General features: G+C 41.0%; 1 protein-coding gene across 1 annotated transcript; it reads left to right on the top strand.

Moving 5' to 3' along the window:
- The first annotated feature begins 246 nt into the window (after positions 1-246).
- On the top strand, positions 247-26,682 carry RpL18A (ribosomal protein L18A). The gene is made up of 4 exons (XM_080269267.1): positions 247-323; positions 6,378-6,557; positions 18,654-18,830; positions 26,487-26,682. Exons 1-4 carry the CDS (start codon positions 306-308, stop codon positions 26,646-26,648), a joined length of 537 nt encoding a protein of 178 aa, XP_080125393.1. The 5' UTR covers positions 247-305; the 3' UTR covers positions 26,649-26,682.
- Positions 26,683-27,392: the final 710 nt, after the last annotated feature.

Below are 27,392 nucleotides of genomic sequence, written 5' to 3'. Positions count from 1 at the left end.
TCGCTCCACTTTAATTTTGGCGGACAAAAACTTACAATTATCTGGAAAAGTATGCTCACAAAAGCAAAAATATATTTTCTGTGCAAGTGCAATTATATGCATGAAAGTTCAATCAGATTTTATATGGATGATGTTAGTTATTTTGATTGTAATAGCAGTTTCCGAAGATAAATTATTTTTAACATTTATTGTAATATGGCATGGATATGATTTTATTTTCATTTATTTTGAACACTTTACTTACAGGATGAAGATTAACTCCGGCGACCGTCCAGAGTCAGGCCTTCCTCAACAGATCCGCGACAATGAAGGCCTCCGGTCTGGTATGCAATCAAATTTTTTCACTTACTGCTTAGGATATTACTGGATATAGGGTGATTGCCAGTACACTCGCATTCTTCAGTGTGTTTTCTGTTCATTGAATGAAGCCAGGCCACAAGATAAAGAATATAATGCTGCTAATTTTATTGAAAGTTGAAGAGGTGGTTTGTGAAATTCACGTGTGCAGTTATCTGTAGCTGTTATTGTAAGCTACACATACTTCATGCTAAACTGAGGACATAAACATTACAGAGATTTTAAACTGCATAAATTTTATATTTGGCAAGCCCATTTTTCAAGGATGATTGAGATATTTGTTGGTTGAGTGAGTGTTTTTTCTACTGTTTATGTATGGCAAGAACTTCAAAATGCAATTCTGGCACCATATAAGCAGTACTCAGACAAGCGTTATGGGTTTTTATTGTAGGTCATTCAGAAGTACAGTACATTTTATGAAAGTAGTTGAGTTATTAAGAAATCAAAATATGTTTCAAAGTCATACAAATTTACTTGCATAACCAGCTCATGTATTTATATTAGCAGACAAAATATTCAGCACAAGTTCAGCTCTAGGATAGTTACATTATTTAACTGCGAGGAAACACTTAGAGGTGCTTACGAATTTGTTAGCTGCACTACCAGTCTACCTATATATCGCTGGACACCCTTGATATTTTGTTTCACCAATTGTTCAGTCATTATGATGATATTAGTGATGTCTAGTTTCCTTCATGTCCACGCCTTTAATCACTACTAGCAATTTTTTCTTTTATCTTCTAAGTCCCATCATCTTTACCACTGTCTTTGGAGAGTTCCTAGGAGTAACCGTGAATGTGCGAGACACTGTAAAATATGACAGTGGAGATTGGACAAACTTTATTGTTAAATGTACACTTTAAGCAGCAGAAAAACCTTACCAATTCATTTCTTATTCCTCTAGTTTTTTTAATGTATTTTGCTGAGTGTTCAGGGTGGTAAATTACTTGCTTCTGATGAAAACTTTCCTATTATCCTCACGTTCCTTAAGCTGGACCTACGATCATTTATTTCTGGCCCAATGGAACCAACATTCGACTTACTCTAAAATGTATTTTGTTTGCCATTACCCAAATGGAGATTGGGTTAGGTTAGTTTAAATTGTTAGGTACAGTTAAGCTAATTTAGGTTGTTAAACCGTTAGGTTAGGACAGTCGCTGATGATTCAGACGAGTTATCACAGTGGAACATAGCTAAAATTGGCGGGGAAGTAGATTTAACAAGAAACGTTTGTTTACAACCCCAAAAATAATAAGAAAAATATAAGACTATCAGGAAGAATTGATTTAGTAAGGTCCTTCTATTGCTTAAAGCAGGAATGGGGAACCTTTCTCCTATTAAGGGCCATTAGGATATTTTTAACATCATTTGTGGGCAATAGGCTACAAGATTATCAGCTTAAAATCAACTGTAGCCCAGTACATTTTATATATATATATATATATATATATATATACACACACACTTGTGTCCTTCCAGCAACGTCCAAGCTTCACTTCCAAACGTTAGAGTTGGTATCACATTACTACATGACAGTATTGTGATACCAACTCTAACGTATGGAAGTGAAGCTTGGACGTTGTTGGAAGGACACAAGTCAAGAGTGAGGAGTGGAAATCATTCATCCTTTTTCATTCATTGCCTGACGCCATGTATCCCAAACGGGGTGGCCAAGGGCTTAGAGTTAATTGTTTTACAGGGAGGGGCACTAATCCTCCACCAACCCCACTTGACACATAGGGTCTGGTTAGTACTTGGATGGGTGACCGCCGGGGAACACCAGATGCTGTTGGCATCCCTACGTGTCAAGGAGTGGAAATGAGTTATTTAAAAGGAGCCTGTGGAGTCACATGGGAGAGACAGGCTGACCAATGAGACAATGAAGGAGCGTTGTGGTGTGGATGTGGATGTGATAGGAAGTGTTAGGAGGAATACACTGAGGTGGTTTGGCCATGTGGAGAGGATGGAGGGTGAAAGACTGACAGAGAGAGTGTATGTGAGTGAGGTGGAGGGGGAGGCCGAGGATGAGATGGAGGGATGGGGTGGAGAGGTATATGAGAGAGGGGGGTGTGAGTTGGAAGCGGGGCAGTGAAATGGCGAGGGACAGGGCGACGTGGAGGCAATTTGTTTGTGGCCACCCCGAATGGGATTCAGGCGTCTGGCAATAGATAGATAGAGAGAGAGAGAGAGAGAGAGAGATATATATATATATATATATATATATATATATATATATATATAATTTGTTCGCGAGTTTATGAATTGCCTCACAGGTTTGATCAAATGGTCTTGCGGGCCTTATACAGCCCGAAGGCCGAACGTTTCCCACCTCTAGCTTAAAGCATCCCCCCTTTTCTTTTTTTTTTTTTTTTTTTTTTTTTTTTTTACCATATAGTAGCATCGTAATATAATATGAGATGCTCCTTGAAGGCACTCTGAAGGTGCCATGGGTACAGAATTCTAATTCCATCCTCATTTCTCTCAGTTTTGATTTAGGCATCTTCACAGTTACTCCTAAACATGCATCTGTTGTCTCCATTCTCGCAACTAGTGTTTACATATTCAACACCTTTTCCAGCTTCTTCAGTAATCCCTCAGTTTTTCTTATATGCAGGCATACAGTACTTAAATCCCACTCTTTCCACCTTTCCATGGCCAGAATAGCTCAGCAGTAGCACTTGCGCGTCACAACCGTAGGGTTGACAGTTCAAGCCTGCACCAGGGTAGTGTATTTTTGGTGAGAGATGTAGCAATCTCTCCAAAGATCTCTCTTACCTGGCAGAGCTATGTGGTCCATTGGTCCTTTATCTCTGGAGACTCACCCTTGTTTCCACTGCCTTTTCCCTTCTAATACAGTGTATCTTTGGGAGGGCAGTTGAGTGTTTATGCATAAGGGAAGGCCCTCTCTCTGGATATTTTCTTATGATGAATGATGGAGCTGTAGTAGCAAAACACATTGCAGCAGCTCTTTTCACCAAAACTTACAGTGCAAACTCTACCTCCTTTCCATGATCAGTACTCTTATAATGATGATTTTAAGTCTAAGTCATTACTGCATTGACAGCAATTCTGTAAACATTATCAGTTGGTCCATATTGCCTCTTGGGACAGTAGGGTTTAAGATAATGTTGCTGTAGTTCAGATGATTTAAGCCATAGGGAAGCTTCGTATATCCCTAGCAGCATTTACATGCTAGGAAAACCTCTAGCCATCTTTTGACTCAAACTCTGGTATTTAAGTCAACATGCTGTCAGCTCCAACCCGAGACTTATATTATCATGCCATGTAGATATTGTGACCAAGTATTATACACTACACTACACCCCCCCCCTCCCCCGCATAGTTACATAAGAGAAGTACCGTACCAGTGCAACAAATTATGAAGGGGCAATCAGGTACCGAATCAGCTCTTTTGCTTGCAGAGTTTGATACTTTTTATCAGCATACAACATCATATGATTTTTAATTCTCTGGTGATGCACAGTTTGTTTGGTCCTGGTGCTAATCATCAATGACCTTTAACTTTGTGCACAGATCATTACATCTTGTCGCCTCCTTTTGCCAAATATGGCATCTGGAGTGAATCAAGATGAAACAATTAAAACAATGGTTAACTTAGTCATTGTTTTATTTTCATGCATGTATCTTTCCTTCATTCTTTCCACTTTTTTCAGCCTGTGGGTAACTACACTGAGTGACAAGCCAAATGGTTTCCTGTGCACCAGGAAACCATGTACTATGCTGGGTGGTAACCATATAACCAAATTTTGGCACCTGGTGGTTTAGTGGGTAATTATTGCACTCTAATTGGATTGAGCCGGTGAAGGTTTATATCCAAGGGATGGTTGGGGTTGATTGCTCATGTAATGCCACTCAGGGATGAGTAAGGCTGGTCACTCTCATCTTAAATGTCGGGACCAACTGCCTAGCCCCGGGCTCCTACGCTCCTCATGGGGCAATGTAGGGTTGGATGATGAATGAATTTCTGAATCCTGCCACATCATTGTTAGTGGGAAATTGTTAACAATTACTTGACATTTAAACATGGCAGTGTTACCTCAGAATAAGTATCAAGTACTGTACTGTTCATATACAGTAATTTGTATTTATGTCTTTGTGGTTGTATTTCCGAATCCTACCCATCTCATTAGGTGGTAGGTGGTGGCAACCATTATGCACCCAATGTAATACTGCCTACTGTACTTGTTTCCTCTTTCTGTGTGTGCCCTCCTCCCTTCCTATTTTGTCCTTTTCTTCCAGTCCATTTTATTACTCTTCTTTCCACTATTAACACTGAGTGACAAGCCTAATAGTTTCTTGTAACCCAGGAAACCATTTGCAGTACTCCCTCCCTTTGTGCAGAAGTCACATCTGAGAGATTCGCAAGAGTACCAAATTTCAGTGTACAGTATAATGGTCATTACCCCCCACCCCCACCCCCACCCCATGGACCCTATAGTAGCAATAAACCCATATGGCTGCCAAATCACCACTAGTATTGCACCCAGACATAAGATGCTAGACCATATACTGTATGTACTATATACAATCTAATTTTATACCTAAATCTAATAATAATTGTCAGTATAATAGGCAACCTCTTACCTCCTTCCTCATTCCCTGTATGCCCACTTCTGTTCTTAAGCACTTGAGCAGCTGTTTTCATATTTATCATCCACCAGCAAGTTCTTAGCGAATATAATTTTACATTCAGTTGTTTAACAATTGTTTTAGTTTGTTGCACTCACATCCATCTATTACATGTGTGCCCTGTGACATTATACAGTAAGACCTCACTAAAACGGACTAATTGGGGCCAAACCATTCCGAAAAATGTGAAATTCTGATAAAAGTGACATCCGGACTTCCCCCTGCTAATCCGGACTTTTTCCGATATATCAGACATTAGTCCGGATTGCATGAACAGTTTTTAAACTGTTTTGACTACCATTGTGGTACTATCTATCTGTCTATTGCCAGACGCCTCAATCCCGTTTGGGGTGGCCACAAACAAATCGCCTCCAAGTCGCCCTGTCCCCCGCCATTTCACTGCCCTGCTCCCAACTCACACCCCCCTCTCTCATATACCTCTCCACTCCATCCCTCCATTGTGGTACTGTACTGTATTATAACTTCACTACATTAATCAAATGGTATACTGTAATATATATAACAATACTGTACTGTACAGTGATAAACATGCCCTTTTTTTACCTTATTGTGGTGAACATAGCTGAAGTGGTCAGGCAGTCTGGACTGCTTCTGGCTTTATCAAACTTTTTCCAATATATAGGAATATAGTCTGGTAGCTCCTCGAGTCTGATAAAAGTGAATTGCGGTCTACTGAAGTCCGTTATATTGAGGTTTTACTGTACCGCCATATTAGGGGGGGGGTCTTCTCTATGGCATCTCCGTCGCAAATGTATCATTATGGAGGTTTCAGTATCATCCTATAAGTAGTTTCACCAGTCATGATGTTCTTCCTTTACCCTGTGATTGCATCCATCTCCAGCGGTGGCTGAAGAAGCCTATACTACACCTTTTCCATTAAGGCACCAAATTTTCAGGCAGATGATGATTCCAGTAATCTGCTTAAAGTATTGTGTTTGATGTGAGGGAAATGTCTTTTCTGTTCAGAGAGTAGACTTCCTCAGTTGCTTGTTATGCTTTTTTTTTTCCCCCCCCAAGCAGTCATTTTAATGAATCAGTAAGACTCGTACTGTGCCACAAGGCATCTGGGACAAATTATAAAAAGATATGAATTTTTTTTTTTTTTTTTTTTTTTTTTTTTAAATACAAATTACATAACCTTTGGCCGAAGATAATCATTTTCATTGTATTTGTGTGTGTGTGTCTAGAATAATTTTATTCAATCTCCCATGAGGAGGGATTTAGGGCTTCATAATGTCAGTCTGCAGCTGTAGACCCTGGCTTGACTTTATTTTGGTAATATTTCATCATATTGCTGCATTCACTATGTACACTAGTACCATACTAAAAAACATATCCCATTATTTCAGTTGAAAGAGTACAGTGTGATTGGGCGCAAACTGCCCTCAGACAGTGATCCTGAGCCCCAGCTGTACAAAATGCGTATCTTTGCTCCGGATCGAGTAACAGCCAAGTCACGCTTCTGGTATTTCCTCTCCAAGCTGAAGAAGATGAAGAAGGCCAGCGGTGAGATTGTCTCCATCAACTTGGTAAGGTTAACTAATATCATATTTTATAAGATAATTTTTTAAGATGAACAGTAGCATTTGGAAAACTATAGAACAACTGCCACTTGTTCTCCTCAGGTCATTGTAAGGTGTTGTATATAGCTATGTGCAGTAACATATCTTCATGCCATGTCAAAGTCAGCAGTTGAGTTTGTGTAGCTCTTCTTGCGTTAATGATGTGGCAGATTAAGGCACTTGGAATATCCAGCACTGGTTTTCGTTCTGAAACTCATGCTGGTAATGTTTCTTGTGTCAGTTCTCGAGAGTTGGTTACTTGGCTTAACCAAGATGCCTTAGAAAGGGAACAAACAAGTGATGAAAAGAAAAATATGAAAGGTATAAGTTATATTTTTGTGTTACTTTGTCATGTGATTACACAACTCTTAAGTCAGTTTTAGATAATGTATTTAAACAGTATAGCTGTGTGTGTGTGATATACATACAGTAAAACCTCAGTAAGTCAACCCTGCAGAGGGCGGAATTTCTGCTAAGTTGAACTCTGATTGAAATGTGACTTAGTGTTTATTTAAAGGGTTACATTTTAGTTTCTTATATTTCAAGTACAGTACTACATTTTAGTTTATTATATTCCAATTGTTACATTTTAGTGTAATTGATTACCAAGAATGAGAAGGAGGGATGGAGTGGAGAGGTATATGAGAGAGGGGGGTGTGAGCTGGGAGCAAGGCAGTGGAATGGCGGGGGACAGGGTGACATGGAGGCGATTTGTTTGTGGCCACCCCTTACGGGACTAAGGCGTCTAGCAATAGCTAGGTAGATAGATGGATTGTAAGGTGCAGAACTTAATGTAATTGACTGACTGTTGCATCCTCCACCTATGGAGCCTCCTATCCTAGCTTAGCTTAGCTTATGAGAAGCACTTAATTGTTTCTACTGTTTATTTTTATTGCTGTTTAAATGCTTCTTTAGTTTAGTGTTAATAAACAAGTAATCGCACATAATTTGCAACTGTTGTGGGGATAATATATATACAGTAAAACCTCAATATGACAGACTTCAGTAGACCAGAATTCGCTTTTATCGGACTGGAGGAGCTACCAGACTAAAATCCTTTATGTCAGAAAAAGTCCGATAAAGACAGAAGCAGTCCGGACTGCCTGACCACTTCAGCTATGTTCACCATGATAAGGTAAATAAAATACATGTTTATCAGTGTACAATACAGTATTATTAGATATATTATCCCATTTGATTAATGTAGTGAAGTTATACCACAGTACAGTACTGCAAAGGTAGTCAAAACATTTTAATAACCGTTCATGCGATCTGGACTAATGTCTTATGTATCGGAAAATATCCGAGTTAGCAGGGGAAAGTCCGGATGTCGCTTTTATCGGAATTTCGCATTTTTCGGAATGGTCAGCCCCAATTAGCCCATTATAGTGAGGTCTTACTGTGTGTGTATGTATATATATATATATACCGGTGTGTATATATATATATATATATATATATATATATATATATATATATATATATACATAGTAATCCCTCCACTATCCGATGTAATAGAGCCAAAGGCATGTCCGGATAGTGGGCCCTAGCCTCCTGGACTTGTACTTATGGACACTAACTCAGAAAAACACCTATACAACTCCCTCTGGACATGTATAGCATCTATTTAAGACCCAAATCACACCAATAAGGGACATAAAAGACTGAAATAAATGCAAAAGAACCACAAAATGAGGTTTTAGAGGTGAGTTTATACAATATTAAACATTTTGGGTACTTACAAGTCCCTGGCTCCTGGACTGGTACTTATGGACCCTAACCCAGCCTAATTTTGAAAGCCACATAAATAACTCCCTACCGGATATGCATAGCACATATTTAAACCTACTTAAGATGGTATTCACACCAATATTGGACATAAAGCTTGAAATAAATGAAAAGGAACCAAAGAATGAGGAATTAGAAGTGACTGTACCTCATCCAAGGTAATTACAGCACGTTTGTGGCTGCCTTTTGTAAGGTTTTGGCAGTGGTGAAAATGCTCTTGAAGCACATACAGTAATCCAGTGTTGTGCTGCACTTACAGTAATTCTTTGCTCTGTGAGTTATAACTGTTTAACACTGCACATTGTTAATTGCACCAGGCCACTTCCAACCACCATTTGCACTCCACAGTTAATCCTTTGCACTCTAAATTCTAATTTCTTAACACTGCACAATATTGTAAATTCCCATGTGGTCTAGTGGCGAGGTATTGCAGTTTATTCACTGTTTATTCAAACAAAAATGAGCACGTGTGGCTCCCATTACAACATGCTACCACTCGTGATCGAAGTTAGGCAATAACTGTTTCGGTGTTGGTGTGCGAGGGGGAAACAGAGTTGTCAGATCGCAACGGCAACATTACCAAACGCCTCAATTTTCATTACCAAATTTGTAATGCTAGCATTTATTCTTCACAATTATATATACCCCTGGGGGTAGGGGGGTTTCAAGAATACTCCCCCAGTATCCCTGCTTGTCGTACGAGGCGACTAAAAGGGTTGGTGGTGGGTTAGTGCCCCACCCCGTAAAAAGAACTAACTAAAAAAAGCAAATAAAGCGCCTCGGACCCGGACGGACCATACGTTGACGACTAAGGAACGGACAAAGGACATTCTGAGAGTAGGAACGTGGAATGTGAGAGGAGTGAATGATGAAGTGAAAGAGAGAGAGATTGTCCAGGTGCTTGAGGATGCAAAAGTGGATATATGTGGATTGACTGAAACTAAATGGAAAGGTGAAAGGATGAGAGAATGGGAATACGGTGTAGGTATATGTGCGGGAGTCAGTGAGAATGAGAGGGCAAGAGAGGGAGTATGTCTGATGATAAGCAAGAAGTGGAAGGAGAATATAAGAGAGTATGGAACAGTGGGTGCAAGGATTGTATGGGTGAGGATGAAAGTAGGTATACAAGCATGGGCGATTGTATGTGTGTATGCTCCAACAGAGGATCGAGTGGCAAGAGTGAAAGATGAGTTTTGGGCGAGAGTAGAAGCATGTATGGACAAGTTTGAGAGGAGCGAGAGAGTGCTGTTGATTGGAGACATGAATGGCAAAGTCGGGGAATGTACGAGTGGATGGAGTGGTTGGTCAGTGGGGTGTGCCAGCAGAAGTAGATGGGAATGGTAGTGCTTTGGTGGACATCTGTGCTGGTAAGGGGTTGGCAATAGCCAACACCTACTTTCGTCATAAGATGATCCACCGGTATACATGGAGAGTAATGAGGAGGATGGATGGTGAACTTGTTGAACGAAGGCAATGATAGACTACGTGTGTGTGGATGAGCGAATGAGAAGACAAGTGTTGGATGCAAGGGTGTGGAGAGGGTGGGGGAATGGAGTCACGGACCATCACTTAGTGATGGCCAAGGTAGAGCTGCAAAGAAAGTGGTTGAGGAGGCGTAAGGGGAAGACAGGAGGAAACAGCTCCTGTGAGAAGAGTGGAGAAATTGCAAGATAGTGAGAAGAGGACAGAGTATAAGAGCATAGTGGAAGAAAGATTGGGAAGGTATGAGCTAGAGCAGATGGAAGGGGTGGAAGACGTATGTAAGATATTCACGGAAGAGATAAGCGCAGCGTGTGAGGTGGTTTGTGGAGTGAGGAGGAGATGCAAGGGTGTGCAAGGGACAGCATGGTGGAATGATGAGGTGAAACGAGCTGTGGAACAAAAGAAGAAGGCATATGGTGAATGGTTGGCGAGTAGAGGTAGGGGAGAAGATGAGAGAGAGAAGAGAGAGGTATATGTGAGCAGGAGAAGGGAGGTTAAGAGACTGGTGAAGGAGAGTAAGAAGAAAGTGGATGAAGAGTTTGGGAGGAATCTGAGTGTGAAATGGAGGGAGAGTAAGAAATTGTTTTGGAAGGAGGTAAAGAAAGTAAGGATGTGTGAAAGGGGAAATAGTAGGGGAGTGAAAGATAGGAATAATAGATTGTTGGTAGAGAAGAGAGAGAAATTGAGGAGATGGAAGGAGCACTTTGAGGATTTGTTGAATGTAGAGAGTGAGAGCAGTGTGAGTATAAGTGGTTGGGGAATGGCTGGGAGAAGAGATGAGAGGAGGGAGGAAGAGATCAGTAGGTCGGAAGTAGTGGAAGCGATGAAGAAGATTAAGCTGGGAAAGGCCCCAGGAATTGATGGAGTATGTGGTGAAATGCTTAGGTATGGGGGTGAGATTGTTGTGGAGTGGATATGGAAGTTGTGTAGATTGGCTTGGGAAGAGGGAAGGGTTCCAGAGGACTGGAAATCAGGTATAATTGTTCCTCTGTACAAAGGAAAAGGGGGAGAGAGAAGTATGTGGTAACCATAGGGGTATTTGCCTTCTTAGTGTGACTGGTAAAATATATGGTAGAATACTCATTGATAGGGTTAGGCATATGACAGAGGAGCTAGTTGGAGAAGAACAAGGGGGATTTAGGAAGGGAAAAGGGTGTGTAGATCAGATATTTGTTCTAAGATGTTTAGTGGAGAAGTATCTAGAGAAGGGAAGGAAAGTGTACGCTGCCTTCATGGACTTGGAGAAAGCTTATGACAGAATAGATAGGAAAGGTATGTGGAAGGTATTAAGAATATATGGAGTGGAGGGGAAATTGTTGAGTGCTGTGAAGAGTATGTACGAGGGAGCTAGGGCTACGGTGCGAGTGGTTGGTGAGCTGAGTGAGTTCTTTGATCTCAATGTGGGACTGAAACAGGGGTGTGTAATGTCTCCATGGCTGTTTAATATATATATGGATGGGGTCGTAAAGGAGGTACAAGGTAGGGCAGTGGTTGTGGGGGGTGGCCCTAACGAATGAGGGTGAGATTTGTAAGCTTCCCGGTGTTGCTGTTTGCTGATGATACAGTATTGTTGAGTGAAGATGAATGGGAGTTGCAAGGTTTGGTGAATGAATTTGGGACAGTGTGTAGGAGGAGGAAGCTGAAAGTTAATGTAAACAAAAGTAAAGTTATGGTGTTTGAGAGGAATGAAGTCACAGAGTGTGCAGTGAGGTTGGATGGTGGTGAGGATATGGAGAATGTGAGTGCATTCAAGTACTTGGGTAGTGTGATGAGTAAGGATGGAACTTTGGGGGATGAAGTGCGTGAAAGGGTACAGCAGGGAAGGAAGGTTGTAGAGCATGCTGAAAGCAGTAATGAGAAATAGGGAAGTGAGTATGGAAGTTAAGAAGTCTCTGCATGATGGTATTGTGATCCCTACCCTGACGTATGGAAGCGAGGCGTGGACCTTGCAAGAGGGGAACAAGTCAAGAGTGAGAGCAGTGGAAATGAGTTACTTGAGAGGAGCATGTGGAGTGACATGGAGGGACAGGTTGACGAATGAAGAAGTGAAGGAACGTTGTGGGGTAGATGTGGATGTGGTTGAAAAGATTAGGAGAAATACACTGAGGTGGTTTGGACATGTGGAGAGGATGGAGAGTGAAAGACTGACTAAGAGGGTGTATGTGGGTGAGGTGGAGGGAGGGAGAGGGAGGGGTAGACCGAGGATGAGGTGGAGGGATGGAGTTGAGAGGTATATGAGGGAGGGGGGGATGAGTTGGGGGGAGGGGAGTCAAATGGTGGGTGACAGAGTGACTTGGAGGCGTTTTGTCTGCGGCCACCCTTTGCGGGATTAGGGCGTCGGGCTATAGATAGATAGATAGATAGAAATACATGTAATCACTCTATATAATTAACAGCATGTTGGTTATTTTCACGCTATGTATGTTAGCAGATTAATCAGAGAGACCAAACAATCCACCATCTCCATCCTGTGTATCCTCATGCATGTGAAAAATCCGTTTGGTAATGCATTACTCTGATTCATTACCAAATGAATTTTTTATGACCAAATTGGCCCACATTTAGTAATGAAAAATACCAAATGGCAACCCTGACAGTGGAGGGGAGAGGAAGGAGGGGATGAGGGTCTGTGGTGTAACAGCTGTTCGGCACCACGCGGCAGTTTCAAATTACGGGTGGGAAAAAATTAGGATTTGGGGGGGATTTTTTTCTTTTTTTGGCCATTTTTGGGTTACGAAGGTCCAGGCCCACAATGTCCGGTAAGTGGGGATGTCCGGAAAGTGGGCGTCCGGATAGTACAGGGATTGCTGTATATATATACAGTAAAAGTCCTATTATTCGGCAGCTGATTGTTCGGTAGATCCGACATTTCGGCAGTTTTGAGAAATAGTCCCATTTACGAAAATCATTGATTGTTCGGCAGATGTCCGGAATCATCTCGGCAGTCTAGGAAGTGTTATCTGTGGCTTGTAGGCCTAATGTTTCATTATACTTCTGTGTGTTCACTAATTTCTATATTTTTATTCAGATTCAGGTATAGTACTGTATTGATTACAATATTGCACAGTATCATACACTACAGTAACCACCCCCACCATATTAGTGAGGGTTACGTTCCAAGCCCCCACGCTAATTCTTGAAATTCTTTCATTCTTGATGCCTTCCTGAAAATGACACCGGTAATTGAGTAGCCCATGAACCACTGACACTGTAATGCATTACCCATAAATGAATGTTACTTGTTAAATCAGTTTCCCTGTTATTTTTAGCTGTATGGCTGTGACAGCTCTAGTATTTTTATTCCTCAGCATAATGGTGGAAGGGACTGTCCTGTTTAACTGAACCTAACCTAACCGAGTTTAACTGTACCTTATAATTTAACCAAACCTAACCTAACCTAAAGTCAGAAAAATACTTTAAAATAAACTGGAGGAATATGAATTTCTAAGGTCTCTCTGATGAAAGTTAAACGTACATTTAGTGCTCATTCTTTTGTTTGTTTTTGTGCTTAACGTGAAAGAGAGAGCATTGATGCAAACAGTAATATATCCCATTAATCCTTTAATAACCTCCGGCACTGAACAACCTTTTACAGTACCGATGTCAGTGATGTTAAGTTAGTGTGAGCTATAAAGAAAACTGAACAATTATGGGGAGGGAACGAAGGTCAGTGGTATGTTTACATGACTACGCTACGATTCCAAGCAGTTAGGCGATCGGTTAATCTCAGATGTTTTCGCCCATTTGGTAAATACACCGTAACTTTATCAATCTTTCTGTGACTCATAGCGAATCATAGCATGGGTTTAGGAAGCTAAGTATCACATTGCTAGATGAGCCAGACGATTATCTTCCCATCTTTAAGAAAAATAAATTGATTTCAGAAGAATGGAAGAACTTTACGTACTCAGAGAGGGATTTAATTTCTTCCATTTTCTTATAAGATGTGAAAATAATCGTCTGGCGCACCTAGAAATGTGTTATTTAGCTCCCTAAACCCATGCTATGATTCGCTATGATTGACTGGAGAATTGATAAAGTTAAGGTGCATTTACCAAATTGGCGAAAACATCTGAGATTAACTGACCCCCTGACTGCTTGGAATCGTAGCATAGAGTCGTGTAAACATACCAGTGACCTTCGTTCCATTCCCATAATTGTTCACAGTTTTTCCATAGCTCACTAACTCGACATCGGTACTTTAAAGGGTTGTTCAATGTCGGAGGTTATTAAGGGGTTCATGGAATACATTACTGTTTCCATCAGTACTCTCCTTTCACATGTTTAAAAAAAAAAAAAAAAAAAAAAAAGAGTGAGTGCTAAATGTAATTTATGACTTTCATCAGAAAGACCTTACCAGTTCAGATCCCTTTATTTTATGCAATTTTCCGACTATTTTATTTTGTTCGGAAAAAGTACTATATACAGTACTCACTCCAAACATATTTGTAATAAGTAGTGATGAGTTCACCAATACAAGTGATGTACTGAGCTGGTAGGTAATATTCCGTATCATTTCGGCCATCCAGGAACTGTTATCTGACTTGTAGGCCTACTGTGTCATAACCCTTGTATATGTTCACTAATATATATATATATTTCAGATTCAGGTAGAGTACAGTATTGATTGCAGTATTGTACAGTATACAGTACTCTCTCCAAACACAGTTGTAATACCGTACCATAAGTGGTGATAAGTGTTCACCAATATTTTTAAGGTACTGAGTGGGTAGGTTTTTGGTTATTCGGCAAATCTAATTTCTCGGCATCATCCTGGTCCCATAGATGCCGAATAATGGGACTTGTACTGTATATATATATATATCCATCCATCCATCCATCATCCAATCCTACGTTGCCCCATGAGGAGCGTAGGGTGGTAACCATACAGTATAACCAAATTTTGGTGCCTGATGGCTTAGTATTATTGCACTCCAATCGGACTGAGCCAGTGAGGGTTTATATCCAAGGGGTGGTTGGGGTTGATTACTCATGTAATGCCACTCAGGGATGAGTGAGGCTGGTCACTCTCATCTTAATTTTCAGGACCAACTGCCTAGTCCCGGGCTCCAACGCTCCTCATGGGGCAATGTAGGATTTGATGATGGATGGATATATATATATATATATATATATATATACAGGTAAGCCCTTAATTCATGCGAGGGTTACGTTCCCAGACCCTTCGCATTTGTGGTAAATTCGCGTATATGTTCTGCTCTTGTGTGCACATAATTACGCATGTCTACATCTGAATAATACTGTTTATGCACTACATACACCTTATAAACTAGCATAACGTATGAAAAACAACAAAAATGTAAGAAATTTAACACTGAAACCTGACAAGCACAGGCGTAGGTGGAGACACTTCAGCAGTCTGGTGCACAAGCCCTCACTGCCTCCCATATGCTACATTCTGCCTTCTTTATTGTCCAAACAGTTGACTCGTTCACCCCAAACATACGGTTCCGAGCTAGTTCACAGACGTAGGTGGAGACAATTCAGCACAGTCTGGTGCACTAGCCCTCATTGCCTCCCGTATGCTACGTTCTGCCTTCTTTATTGTAAGAACAGTTGACTCACCCCAAACACACGGCTCCAAGACAATTCATCACGAAGTCAATTCACCATCAAAACATGGATGATTTCCTGTCATTGTATAAATATAATTATTATTGATTAATGGTGGAGGATTAGTGCCCCTCCCTGTAAAACAATTAACTCTAAGCCCTTGGCCACCCCGTTTGGGATACATGGCGTCTGGCAGTGAATGAATGAATTAATTAATACTTTAATAACTAATTTTCAGGGGGATTTTATAACTCATATAATTAAAAAACTAGTGTACTGTACTTGCTAAATAGACTGGTATGTAAATAAATGACGGAGAATTGTCCTGATGAAGAATTGTCGCTGACATTCCTCCCTTAAGTTTGTCCAGCACTTTAACTTTCTCTGTCAGCAACATCACTTTACTAGTCCGTTTTGGTGTGTTACCATATGCATCACTAGCACTACGCTTGGGCCCCATGTTGGCAGACAAGGCAAGCAATCACTGGAAGGCAGAAAAAGAAGCCACAAATAACGATTCGCGAGTCACTCATGGTTCGACCGTTGGATTCAAACTGACTGTGTGGTGCGTGGTAGACCGACCTCCCACACACACACACACACACACACACACATATTTATGCACACGGGCAGCAGGTAGGCATTTTTGTATTTTATTTATTTCTCTTGTATATTAAAATTATTTATTTGAATACTATAATTTTATGTTTTAATTATTGTACGAAAAATTCGTGGATAACTGAAATCGTGTGAAAAAAGTTCGCGTGAATTAAGGGCTTACCTGTATTTATATATATCTTCTTCTCCTTCCGGCTCTCCCCTTAGGGGTCGCCACAGCAGATCACCCGTCTCCATCTTACTCTCTCTTCTGCATCTACTTCTCTTACAACCTACCACCCACATGTCCTTCACTACATCCATAAACCTTCTCTTTGGCCTTCCACTCTTTCTCCTGCCTGGTAACTCCAATTCCAGCATCCTCCTCCTGACATACTCCTCATCCCTCCTCCGCGCATGTCCAAACCATCTCAGTCTCGTCTCTCTAGCTTTGTCCCCAAACTGACTTACGTGCGCTGTCCCTCTAATATGTTCATTTCTAATTTTGTCCAACCTCGTCACTTCTGGTGAAAACGCAATAACATCAATTCTGCTACCTCCAACTGTGCCTCCAGTCTTTTTGTCAGTGGTACTGTCTCCATTCCATACAACATGGCTGGCCTCACTAGTCTTATAAACTTTCCCTTTCATTTCTGCAGAGACCCTTCTGTCACAGATCATTCCTGTCACCTTTGTCCACCCACTCCATCCCGCCTGCACTTTTTTTTTTTTTTTTTTTTTTTTTTTTTTTTTTTTTAAACCACACTTCGTTACTTTGTACAGTTGACCCCAAGTATTTGAATTCATCTACTTTTGCCACCTCTACACCTTGCAGCCTCACAGTTCTCCTGTCATCTCTCTCATTTACACACATGTACTGAGTCTTGCTTCTGCTTACTTTCTTTCCCCTTCTCTCCAGTGCATATCTTCATCTCTCAAGCTCTGCCTTAGCTTCCTCCCGGCTCACACTACATATCACAATGTCGTCCGCAAACATCATTGTCCACGGAGGCTCCTGTCTAATCTCATCCGTCAGTCTGTCCATCACCGTTGCAAACAAGAAAGGGTTCAAAGTCAAAGTTGATCCTTGATGCAATCCCACCTCCATCTTGAAACCCTCAGTTATTCCTGCTGCACATCTCACTGCTGTTAGACTATCGTCGTACATGTCCTTCACCACCCTCACATATTTCTCTGCCACTCCTGACTTTCTCATACAGTACCACAGCTCCTCTCTCGGTACCCTATCATAAGCCTTCTCCAAGTCTATAAACACACGATGCAACTCCTTCTGGCCTTCTCTGTACTTCTCCATCACCATTCTCAAAGCAAATATGGCATCTATAGTACTTCTCCCTGGCATGAAACCAAATTGCTCCTCGCAGATCCTCACTTCTCTTCTCAGCCTAGCTTTCACCACTCTTTCCTATATCTTCATTGCATGGCTGATCGGCTTTATACCTCTGTAGTTGCTGCAGCACTGCACATCACCCTTGTTCTTGAAAATCGAAACTAGAATACTTTTTCTCCACTCCTCCGGCATCCTCTCACCCTCCAGGATTTTGTTAAACAATCTGGTGAACCACGTCATAGCCATCTCTCCTAAACTCCTCCATGTTTCCACTGGTTTACCATCTGGGCCTACTGCCTTGCCATCCTTCATCCTCTTCATGGCATTCCTCACTTCCTGACTCACTACCTCCAGCTCTTCCAACCTTCCCTCTCTCATATTTTCTGTATTCATCAACTCTTCAAAATACTCCTTCCACCTTCTTAGTACACTCTCCTCACTTGTCAGTACATTGCCATCTGCATCCTTTATCATTCTAACATGCTGCACATCCCGCCCAGCTCTCTCTCTCTCTCTGCCTGGCTAATCGGTACAGGTCTTTTTCCGCTTCTCTACTATTCAAATTCTCTGGTATGCCTTTTCTTTTGCCTTAGCATCCTCTTTCTTGGCTATGTTCCTCGTCTCCTTATACCTCTGAATGCTTTCTTCGTCCCTGTGTCTATTCATGTTCTTCTATGCCTGCTTCTTCCTATTTATGCTATCCTGTACTTCCTTATTCCACCACCAAGTCTCCTTGTCTTCCCTCCTCTGTCCCGATGTCACCCCAAGCACCTTCTTGGCTTTCTTCCTCACCACTTCTGAGATAACTGCCCATATTTGCTTTTCTCGGAATCGAGGAACTACTGGACTAAATTCCTATAGGCCTATATTGGAAAAAGTCTGATAAAGCCAGAAGCATTTCAGACTGCCTGACCATTTCAGCTATGTTCACCACAATAAGTTAAACAAAAGACATGTTTATCAGTGTACAGTACGGTACAGTATTATTTTATATATTATACCATTTTATTATTGTAGTGAAGGTACAGTATAGTACAGTACTGCAATGGTTGTGAAAACAGTTTAAAAACTGCTGGTGCAATCCGGACTAATGTCTGATAAATTGGAAAAAGTCCTGGACAGCAGGGGGAAGTCTGGGTGTCGCTTTTATCAGAATTTTGCTTTTTTTTTTTGAATGGTTTGGGCCCCAATTAGTTATAGTGAGGTCTTACTGTACTCTGATTCTTCATTTACATTTATGTAATCAGTATCTGGTGGTTTTTATTTCACAGGTAGTTGAGCGTAAGCCTGATGTTGTGAAGAACATTGGTATCTGGCTGCGCTATGATTCACGTTCTGGTACCCACAATATGTACCGTGAATACCGTGACCTTACAGTGTCCGGAGCTGTTACTCAGTGTTACCGGGACATGGGTGCTCGACACAGGGCACGTGCTCACTCCATTCAGGTAGGCTTTCTTGGTTTAAGTTATAGGCTAACAGTGCTAAGAGACCCTTAACCTTTCAGATGTTAATTGTGTACCTGGTACTCTGCATTATACGAGCATATATTTAGGTCAATGTCAGGCCATTGTACTATTTCAAGGGAAACCTAGGACATCAAAAGTATCATGAATAACATTTCAGTTGGAAAATTACAACTTATATTATTTCAGCTTACCGTATTGTATGCCGGATTTTATTCATTTTGTAGAAACTTGGAGCAAAAGGGTAAATCATTTGGTTTCAAGGGCTATGGTGGGGGATTACCAGACTGAATAAACTAATATATCAAATACAGTTACAGTATATTAATTTATAGCCAAAGCAATAACAAATTAATCACATTGATTCAACAGCCATTGGCCTGTTGGGTTTGAAGAGCACTTATTCAGCATTATGGTAACATCATCATCATCCAGTCCTGCACTGGCCCATGAAGAGCGTAGGAGCCCGAGGCTAGGCAAGTTGGTCCTGACATATAACCCGTGGATTGCAAGCCACAGCTCAGGCTGGGTAGTGTCACATTGCTAGCCACAGCTCAGGCTGTTTTGGCCATGCGTTACCACTAACTACTCCACCCCTGTGCAAACTTACACGTGGCGCTACACAAAGATGGCGAGAGATATATTTTTTCTTTTCACCAGATGATGCCTTGGATGTTTATCTTCAAGTTTATAATAAACAAAAAAAATAAAAATAAAAATCTTCATTTTTCACTACTCCTGTACATTAACTTACGCAAAGACAGAGAGAGAGAGAGAGATTTTTTTCTTTTCGCCAGATGATGCCCTGGATGTTTATCTTCAAGTTTATAATAAACAAAAAAAAAAATGTTTTTCCTTCGTTTTTTTTTGCACACCACAGGGTGGGATAAAAAAATGTAATTGTGCAATCCACGTGTTAAGATGAGAGTGACTAGCCTCACTCATCCCTGAGTGGCATTACGTGAGCAGTAAACCCCAACCATCCCTTGGATATTAACCTTCACCAGCTCAGGCTGATTGGAGCGCCGTAATTACCCACTAAACCACCAGGTGCCAAAACTTGGTTATATGTTTACCACCCAGTGTAGTAAATGGTTTTCTGGTGTAAGGAAACCATTTGGCTTGTCACCCATTGTAGAGTCACCCACAGGCAGAAGGAAGAGGAAAGAAAGACAGAAGAGGGAGTGTAAAGTCACCCGCAGGCAGAAGGATGAGGAAAGAAAGTATGGTAACACTGATCATATTTGCTGTTTGATGAAAATGCAAGCAGTCCTTATTATAAGTCTGGGATGTGTTCCAGATTTTCACAACTTGGCAGTTCTGTCTATCTGTTGCCAGACACCTTAATCCCATAAGGGATGACCACAAGCAAATCGCCTCTATGTCACTGTCCCCCACCATTTCACTGCCTTGCTCCTAGTTCACACACACCCTCTTATATATCTCTCCCCTCCATCCCTCCATCTTATCCTTGACCTCCCCCTCCCTCTCCCCCCTCCACCTCACTCACATACACTTTCCTCGTCAGTCTCTCACCCTCCATCCTCTCCACGTGGCCAAACCACGTCAGTGTGTTTCTCCTAACGCTTCCTATCACATCCACACCACAACGCTCCTTTATATCCTTATTTGTCAGCCTGTCTCTTCATATGACTCCACAGGCTCCTATTAAATAACTAATTTCCACTGCTTTCGCTCTTGCCTTGTGTCCTTCCAACAACGTCCAAGCTTCACTTCCATACGTTATAGTTGGTATCACAATACTGTCATGTAGTAACTTTTTCACTTCCATGCTCACTTCCCTGTTTCTTATCACTGCTTTCAAGGAACCAACAACCTATCTTCCTTGTTGTACCCTTTCAAGCACTTCACCCTCCAAACTTCCATCCTTACTCATCACACAACCCAAGGACAGTACTTAAACGTACTCACATTTTCCATTTCCTTACCATCCAACCTCACTGTACATTCACCTCTCTCAGAGACCATCACTTTACTCTTCCCTGCATTCACCTTTAGATTCCATTTCATACACACTTTCCCAAACTCATCCACCAAGCCTTGCAGCTCCCCTTCTTCTTCATTCAACAACACAGTATCATCTGCAAACAGCGGTACAGGGAGTTTCCAAACACTACCCTCTCTCACCAGGGCCACTCCAACATCCACTGCCCTACCTTGTACCTCTTTTATTACCCCATCCATGTACATTTTGAACAACCATGGAGACATGACAAATCCCTGTTTCAATCCAACCTTCAAAAGAGAAAAATTCATTCAGTTCACCATCCACACGCACTGCAGCTTTAGCACCATCGTACATACTCCTCACAGCATTCAACAACTTCCAATCTACTCCATATATTCTTAATACTTTCCACAATCCTTGTCTAACCAGCCTGTCATGTGCTTTCTCCAAATCCATGAAAGCCACATACAACTTCCTTCCCTTCTGTAGAAACTTTTCCACTACAGATCAAACAATGAATATCTGATCTACACAACCTCTTCCCTTCCTAAAGCCTCCCTGTTCTTCTCCAACTACTTCCTCTGTTCTTTCTCTAACTCTGTCAGTAAGTATCCTACCTTACACTTTTCCTATTACACTAAGAAGACAAATGCCTCTATGATTACCACACACTTCTTTTTCCCCTTTTCCTTTGTACAAGGTAATAATTATACCTGACTTCCAATCATCCGGGACTCTACCTTCCTCCCAGGCCAATCTGCACATCTTCTACATCCATTCTACTACTATCTCTTCCCCATGCTTCAGCATTTCACCACACACTCCATCAATTCCTGGGGCTTTCCCCAATTTGACTTTCTTCATTGCTTCCACAACTTCTATCCTACTGATTTCTTCCTGTCTTCTCACCTTCCTCCTTCTCCCAGCCATTCCCCAGCCACTTATACTTGCATTCCCTCCATCCTGTATGTTGAACAGTTCTTTAAAGTGTTCTCCATCTGCTCACTTTTTCTCCCTTCTGCACTAGTAATCTACCATTTTTATCTTTCACTCCCCTGCTAACTTCACTGCCACCCTGTCTTACTCTCTTCACCTCTTTCCAGAACATTTTCTTACAGTCCCTCCACTTTACACTCAAATTCCTTCCAAATTCTTCATCCACTCACTTCTTACTCTCTCTTACTAATCTTTTCACCTCTCACTTCCTTTCTACATATAACTCTTCCGCCTCTCAACTTTTTCCACACCCCTATTTCTCATCCATTCATTGTATGCTCTATTCTTTTGTGCCACAGCCTGCCTCAACTCATCATTCCACCACTCTGTTCCTTGCATCCCCCTTCGCCATCTCTTCACCCCACAAACCATATCACATGCTGCACATATTTCTTCTGTGAATATCCTGCACACACCTTCCACGTCCCCCATCTGCCCCAATTCATATTTACCCAGTCGTTCCGCTACTTCTCTCTTATATTCTGCCGGAAATCAAGGTTTGAAAAAATACCGTTTTTGGAAATACTGCCGTAGGGAGAGGGCGGCCACGCCCAAAATATTCCCAGTGTCTGTTGTTAAGTGGCAGTAAAGTAGATGAAATTGGAGACATACCAGAGGACCTGAGTAGATCTATTTTCATAGATATTTCAAAGAAACCAGGAGCCGCAGAATGTGAATAAAACAGAACAAACAGATTGATGAGCCATTTCACAAAAATACTGTTGAAAATCCTTGAAAAGAGGGCAAGAACCAAGTTGAACAAAATACACAGAGAGCAGTGTGGCATTGTGCACAGTTCAGGCACCAGAAATGCAACATTTATGGTGCAGATGATAGCAGACCGAACAATCAAGAAATGAATAGAAGTGCAGGCTAACCCCAGTTTAACGATGCAAGTGGTTAAGTAAAAAACCATCCTTAGGCGAGTTATCGTAAATTGGGGATGATTTAACATGTAAAGTATCGGTATAGGGATGCATTTTTGAGCCTTGGGTTTCCCCTCCAACCAAGCCCTAAACCCACCTGGATGAGTACAAAAAAAAGTTTAAAGCCAGTCTGAATGGCCTAGCAGTTGTGAAAGAAGCTAACCTAAGCCTAACACCCATAAATAACTCACTAAAACCAACAAATAAAATCTGAAAATCATAAAAAATAGGTCAGAAAATATCAAACACCTGTCATCACTCACTTCTTGGAAGTCCATGTCCGGTCCTGGTAGTCATCCTTGCTATCCTTCCCTGAGGCTAGGGGATATGTGGTGCTCCCTAGCACTCACTCACTCCTCCTCAAAGCCCTCAGACCCCATTATTAAACCAGGGCTTGTCCATTTTTAGGTGGGGTAGGGTGGTATTTCTACCCCCATCACTATGGTAATTCAGGGAATCATAAATCAGGGTTTGCCTGTGTACGTGTTAGAGATTATGCCAGGGCATTTGATAGTGAAGCATGATGAATTGTTCAAAATGTTGATGGATGTGGATCTAGATGGTTTATTCATTCGTCATCTAATCCTGTGTTGCCCCATGAGGAGCGTAGAAGCCCGAGGCTAGGCAAGTTGGTCCTGACGTTTAAGATGAGATTGACCAGCCTCATTCATCCCTGAGTGCCATTACATGGGCAACGAACCCCAACCATCCCTTGGATATAAACCTGCACCAATTCAGTCCAATTGGAGTGCCTTAATTGCTCATTAAACCACCAGGTGCAACAATTTGGTTATATGGTTACTACCCAGCTTAGAGGTTTCCAGGTGTACAGGAAACCATTTGGCCTGCCACTCAGTGTAGAGTCTCCCTTAGACAGAAGGAGGAGGAAAGTAAGACAGGTGAGAAAGGAAGGAAGAGAGGAAAGGACAGGCATCCGAGAGCAGCACTTCATCAAGTGAACGGATGGTGAGTGCCCCCACCAACCACAATTCCAGATAGTAAGTGCAGTACATTATAAATACTTTGAAATACACTTAGATCAGACAGCATGTGTGAGAGTTGAGAATGAAACATATACACAAGTTTAATTTATGTAGTTAAATTGTAGAGGAAATCAAGACCTGTAGTTGGAGGAAAAAATAACACGCAGAGTACAGTCTTGAGCACTGACTCCCCAGAAAGGCTGCAAGAGATTATGAACAAGGTGGTTGAAGAAAGTACAAAGAAAGGGAAGACAGTAAATGTTAAGAAACAAGAATATATGATTATAAGTAAAGGGGTGATATGAATTTCAGTGCAAAAATTGGAAACGTCAGTGAAACATGTTACAAAATTCACTTATCTCAAAAGTTTCCTGACAGGACTGAAAAAGTGAATAAGAACTTAGAAGACGAATTGGGCTAGCTAAGATTGCATCCCCAGAAATGAAGAAGATGCTGAAAAACAGAATTTCTTTGAAAGTAAGAAAGAGTATTTCTAATTTTATGTTTTAACCGTTTTGATGTACAGATGTGAAAGTTGGATTATTGACAAAGAATGAAGGATCATGGGTGACTAAAATGAGGTTTTACAGAAGAATGTTAACAGTGTCACAGACAGAGCACATATGAACAAGGAGGTCTTGAGAAGAGCAGAAGAATACAGAAAATTTTATTTTAAACATACAAAAAAGGCCCAGGATTTTTCTGACAAAAAATAAAATGGAGGACTTCAAATGATGGGATACATTGAGGGGAAACAAGAGAAGTTGGTTTCGTATTGTGTGATGTCTCAATTCTTGTAATTGTTAAAGTGTAAAAGAGATTCGAGCACAAATGAACCCCTTAGGACGAACTTTTGCTTTTGAGGAATAAATGACCAGATTAGTAGTAGTAATAGTAACCTTCATGCTCCCCTGTCAGTCTTTCCATCCATGTCACTGCAATGCATTAATTTTTCTTTCCTCCAAAGTCCAACATGACCAGACCAGTATGTGTGTATATATATATACACACCGAGGATGAGATGGAGGGATGGGGTGCAGAGGTATATGAGAGAGGGGGGTGTGAGTTGGGAGCAGGGCAGTGAAATGGCGGGGAACAGGGCGATTTGGAGGCAATTTGTTTGTGGCCACCCCAAACGGGATTGAGGCGTCTGGCAATAGATAGACAGCTGAAAGCCTTTCTTTTTTCAAAATGCTATGATCTGGAGAGAGGTACTATGACGGATGATTATAGGGTTTAATTATTGCCACTTTCATGTATATATGATGTAGCTTGTATTATATACAAGAAATGTCACAATTCTTGTAATTATAAAAATAATGTATGTGTGTCGAGCGCTAGTGAATTCCCAAAAGGAAGAACTGGCGCTTTTGAGAAACAAAAGGCCAGATTATTATTATTTTATATATATATATATATATATATATATATATATATATATATATATATATTTATATATATATATTTTTTAAGGGTGTATGGAGAATGTTTTTCCATTTTGTCATGGAAAAGTCACTTCCCCCTACAGTATTTTCCTCTGTGGCATTGTCCATTCATGTCTCATTTATAGTACTTAGATTTTATGCAGTCAGTATGTGTTCTTTATTGCAGTAGTTATTATCTTTGAAAGTAAGTATTGTTCAACCATTTCGGTAAAAATTTTAATGGTGCACAGTTTATTTGGTCCTGATGCCCTCACTATGACCTTGTTAACTTTGTGCACAGATTAATGCATCTTGTCGCCTCCTTTTGCCCAGTGTGGCTTCTGGAGTGAATCAAGATGGCAACAAATGTAAACATGTATAGAGCATCTGTAATATGTTAACATAATTGGGTTTTACCTGGTAGACAGGAATTGTAAGTACCAGTGTGATTATTGTTTTGTAACTCCAGTTTGATGGAATATTTATGCAGTCTGCAGGATACCTCTTAAAGTGAAGGGTATACAGCCAGGTCTTGCTCCCCCCTCCTCATATATCACTAGGATGAAGTAAAACTTATACTGTACCCAGCTTTGCTACGACTGTGAAATGATCATAAATATGGTAGAACAATGCCTCCTAGTTGGACGTTTGAGCCAAGATGGCCACCCACTGTTTGCATTTGCTGTGGTCATCTCCCATTCATTCCATTTTGTTCCTGAAAGGCCATTGAAATACCATTGCTATCACCATGCAAATAGTGCAGTGTCCAGTGAGTGAATTGATAAGTTTTTGTGTGTGAACTACTGAAACTTGTGACATGGAAATCATGTCTGGCAAAGATGCTGTCCTCAGTGGAAAGCCTTTTTTCCCACAGTCATAGGCCTCTCTCCCAGTCCCCATTGAACCCATGTTGTATCATCCTTACTGTACGATAAATTGGTATGGAGTGGGCTTTCACTTGATGTAACCCCATCACATAATGAGGCTTGACTATATAATAACCTTTTCATTATTAAGTCTCGAAAACCCCAAATTATCAAAAGTTTATGAGAACAAAATGAAATGTTATCTGATTTAAGGGTCTACTTGCATTGTGAAGAAATTAAAAGAAAAAAAGTACTAATTATGTTCAATAAAGTTAATAGTTTATCATGCTTAATGCCAGGCAGTTCTTTTAGGTGAGAAGAGGTGTCTTTGGCCTGAAGGGATTAGAAAGGTACCTTTCCTTTCCTTAATTGGGATCAGTTCCCCAATTTTATGAATAATAGCACACAGTTTGTTACATGACCACCACCTCCCATTAAGGAACAATAAACTTTATTTTGTTGTTATGTTTACAGATCATGCGTGTGGAGACCGTGTCCAGCAGCAAGTGCCGCCGGCCACTGACCACTCAGTTCCACAATTCCAAGATAAAGTTCCCTATTCTTTCTCATCCCAAGAAGAAGAACATGACAAGAGACAGAATTGTTCATGGCCGGCCAGTACCCAAGGTTTTCTAAGCATTTCCTGGTTTAAAGTAAATAGCCAGTGTGATTTATGATTTTTATTTTTCCTCCCATTTTAGGTATTTATTTGTACTGATGGACATACAGTACAGTGCAAGTAGTTTTAAGAAATAACTGAGGGGATATATATGATATACTGTGTATGCTGGCATATTGTGCCACTCAGCTTGTATCACCACCTCGATTATTAGATATTCTAGCCACAGAATCATCACTTCAGCAGGAAACATTCACTCACAGGTAGTCACTTGGTGAACCTTGTTCCAAGTGACAGTACACATGGTAAAATATGTGTCTTTACATTTTCCCGTTTTTACTTTTTGAAATTGGATGAGTCATTTAAAAATTTCGTTGTCACTTGCTGTTGATTGGTACGACTGATATTACAGTCAGCATCTTGCAAAGCATCGATTTCGTGTTCATTTTAAAGGCTCCAACATGCTTGTATGCATCGGCCTTGGTCACCTAATGGCTATCCCATGCTGCTCAATCTCTAGCAGCCTCCCTAGTCAGTCCCTTATCTCTGAAGTCACCCAAAGTGACCTCATACCTGGTCCTTTTCGGTCTGCCTCTTGCAGCCCTACCCTAAACGTTAACACTTAATTTTATGCACCCAATTGTTATCCCTCATCCTCTCCACATGCCCAAACCACAATCTACCTCTCTTCATCACAACAATGCTTTCCAGTCTCATTGTTCCTCGTAATATTTCCATCATAAACCTAGCCCCCTGCCCCC

This window comes from Coenobita brevimanus, chromosome 1 (genome assembly GCF_032717465.1).
Source record: "Coenobita brevimanus isolate Jiangsu-jjx chromosome 1, ASM3271746v2, whole genome shotgun sequence".
NCBI lineage: Eukaryota > Metazoa > Arthropoda > Malacostraca > Decapoda > Coenobitidae > Coenobita > Coenobita brevimanus.
The sequence above is the reverse complement of the archived record's forward strand: the minus strand, read 5'-3'. Positions and strand labels throughout refer to the sequence as shown.

Bases quoted from the DNA above. Each gene is read 5' to 3' on its own strand.
- RpL18A (XM_080269267.1), top strand. The intron at 6,558-18,653 runs GTAAGGTTAACT...TTTATTTCACAG, and splicing joins AGATTGTCTCCATCAACTTG to GTAGTTGAGCGTAAGCCTGA. The intron at 18,831-26,486 runs GTAGGCTTTCTT...TTATGTTTACAG, and splicing joins CACGTGCTCACTCCATTCAG to ATCATGCGTGTGGAGACCGT.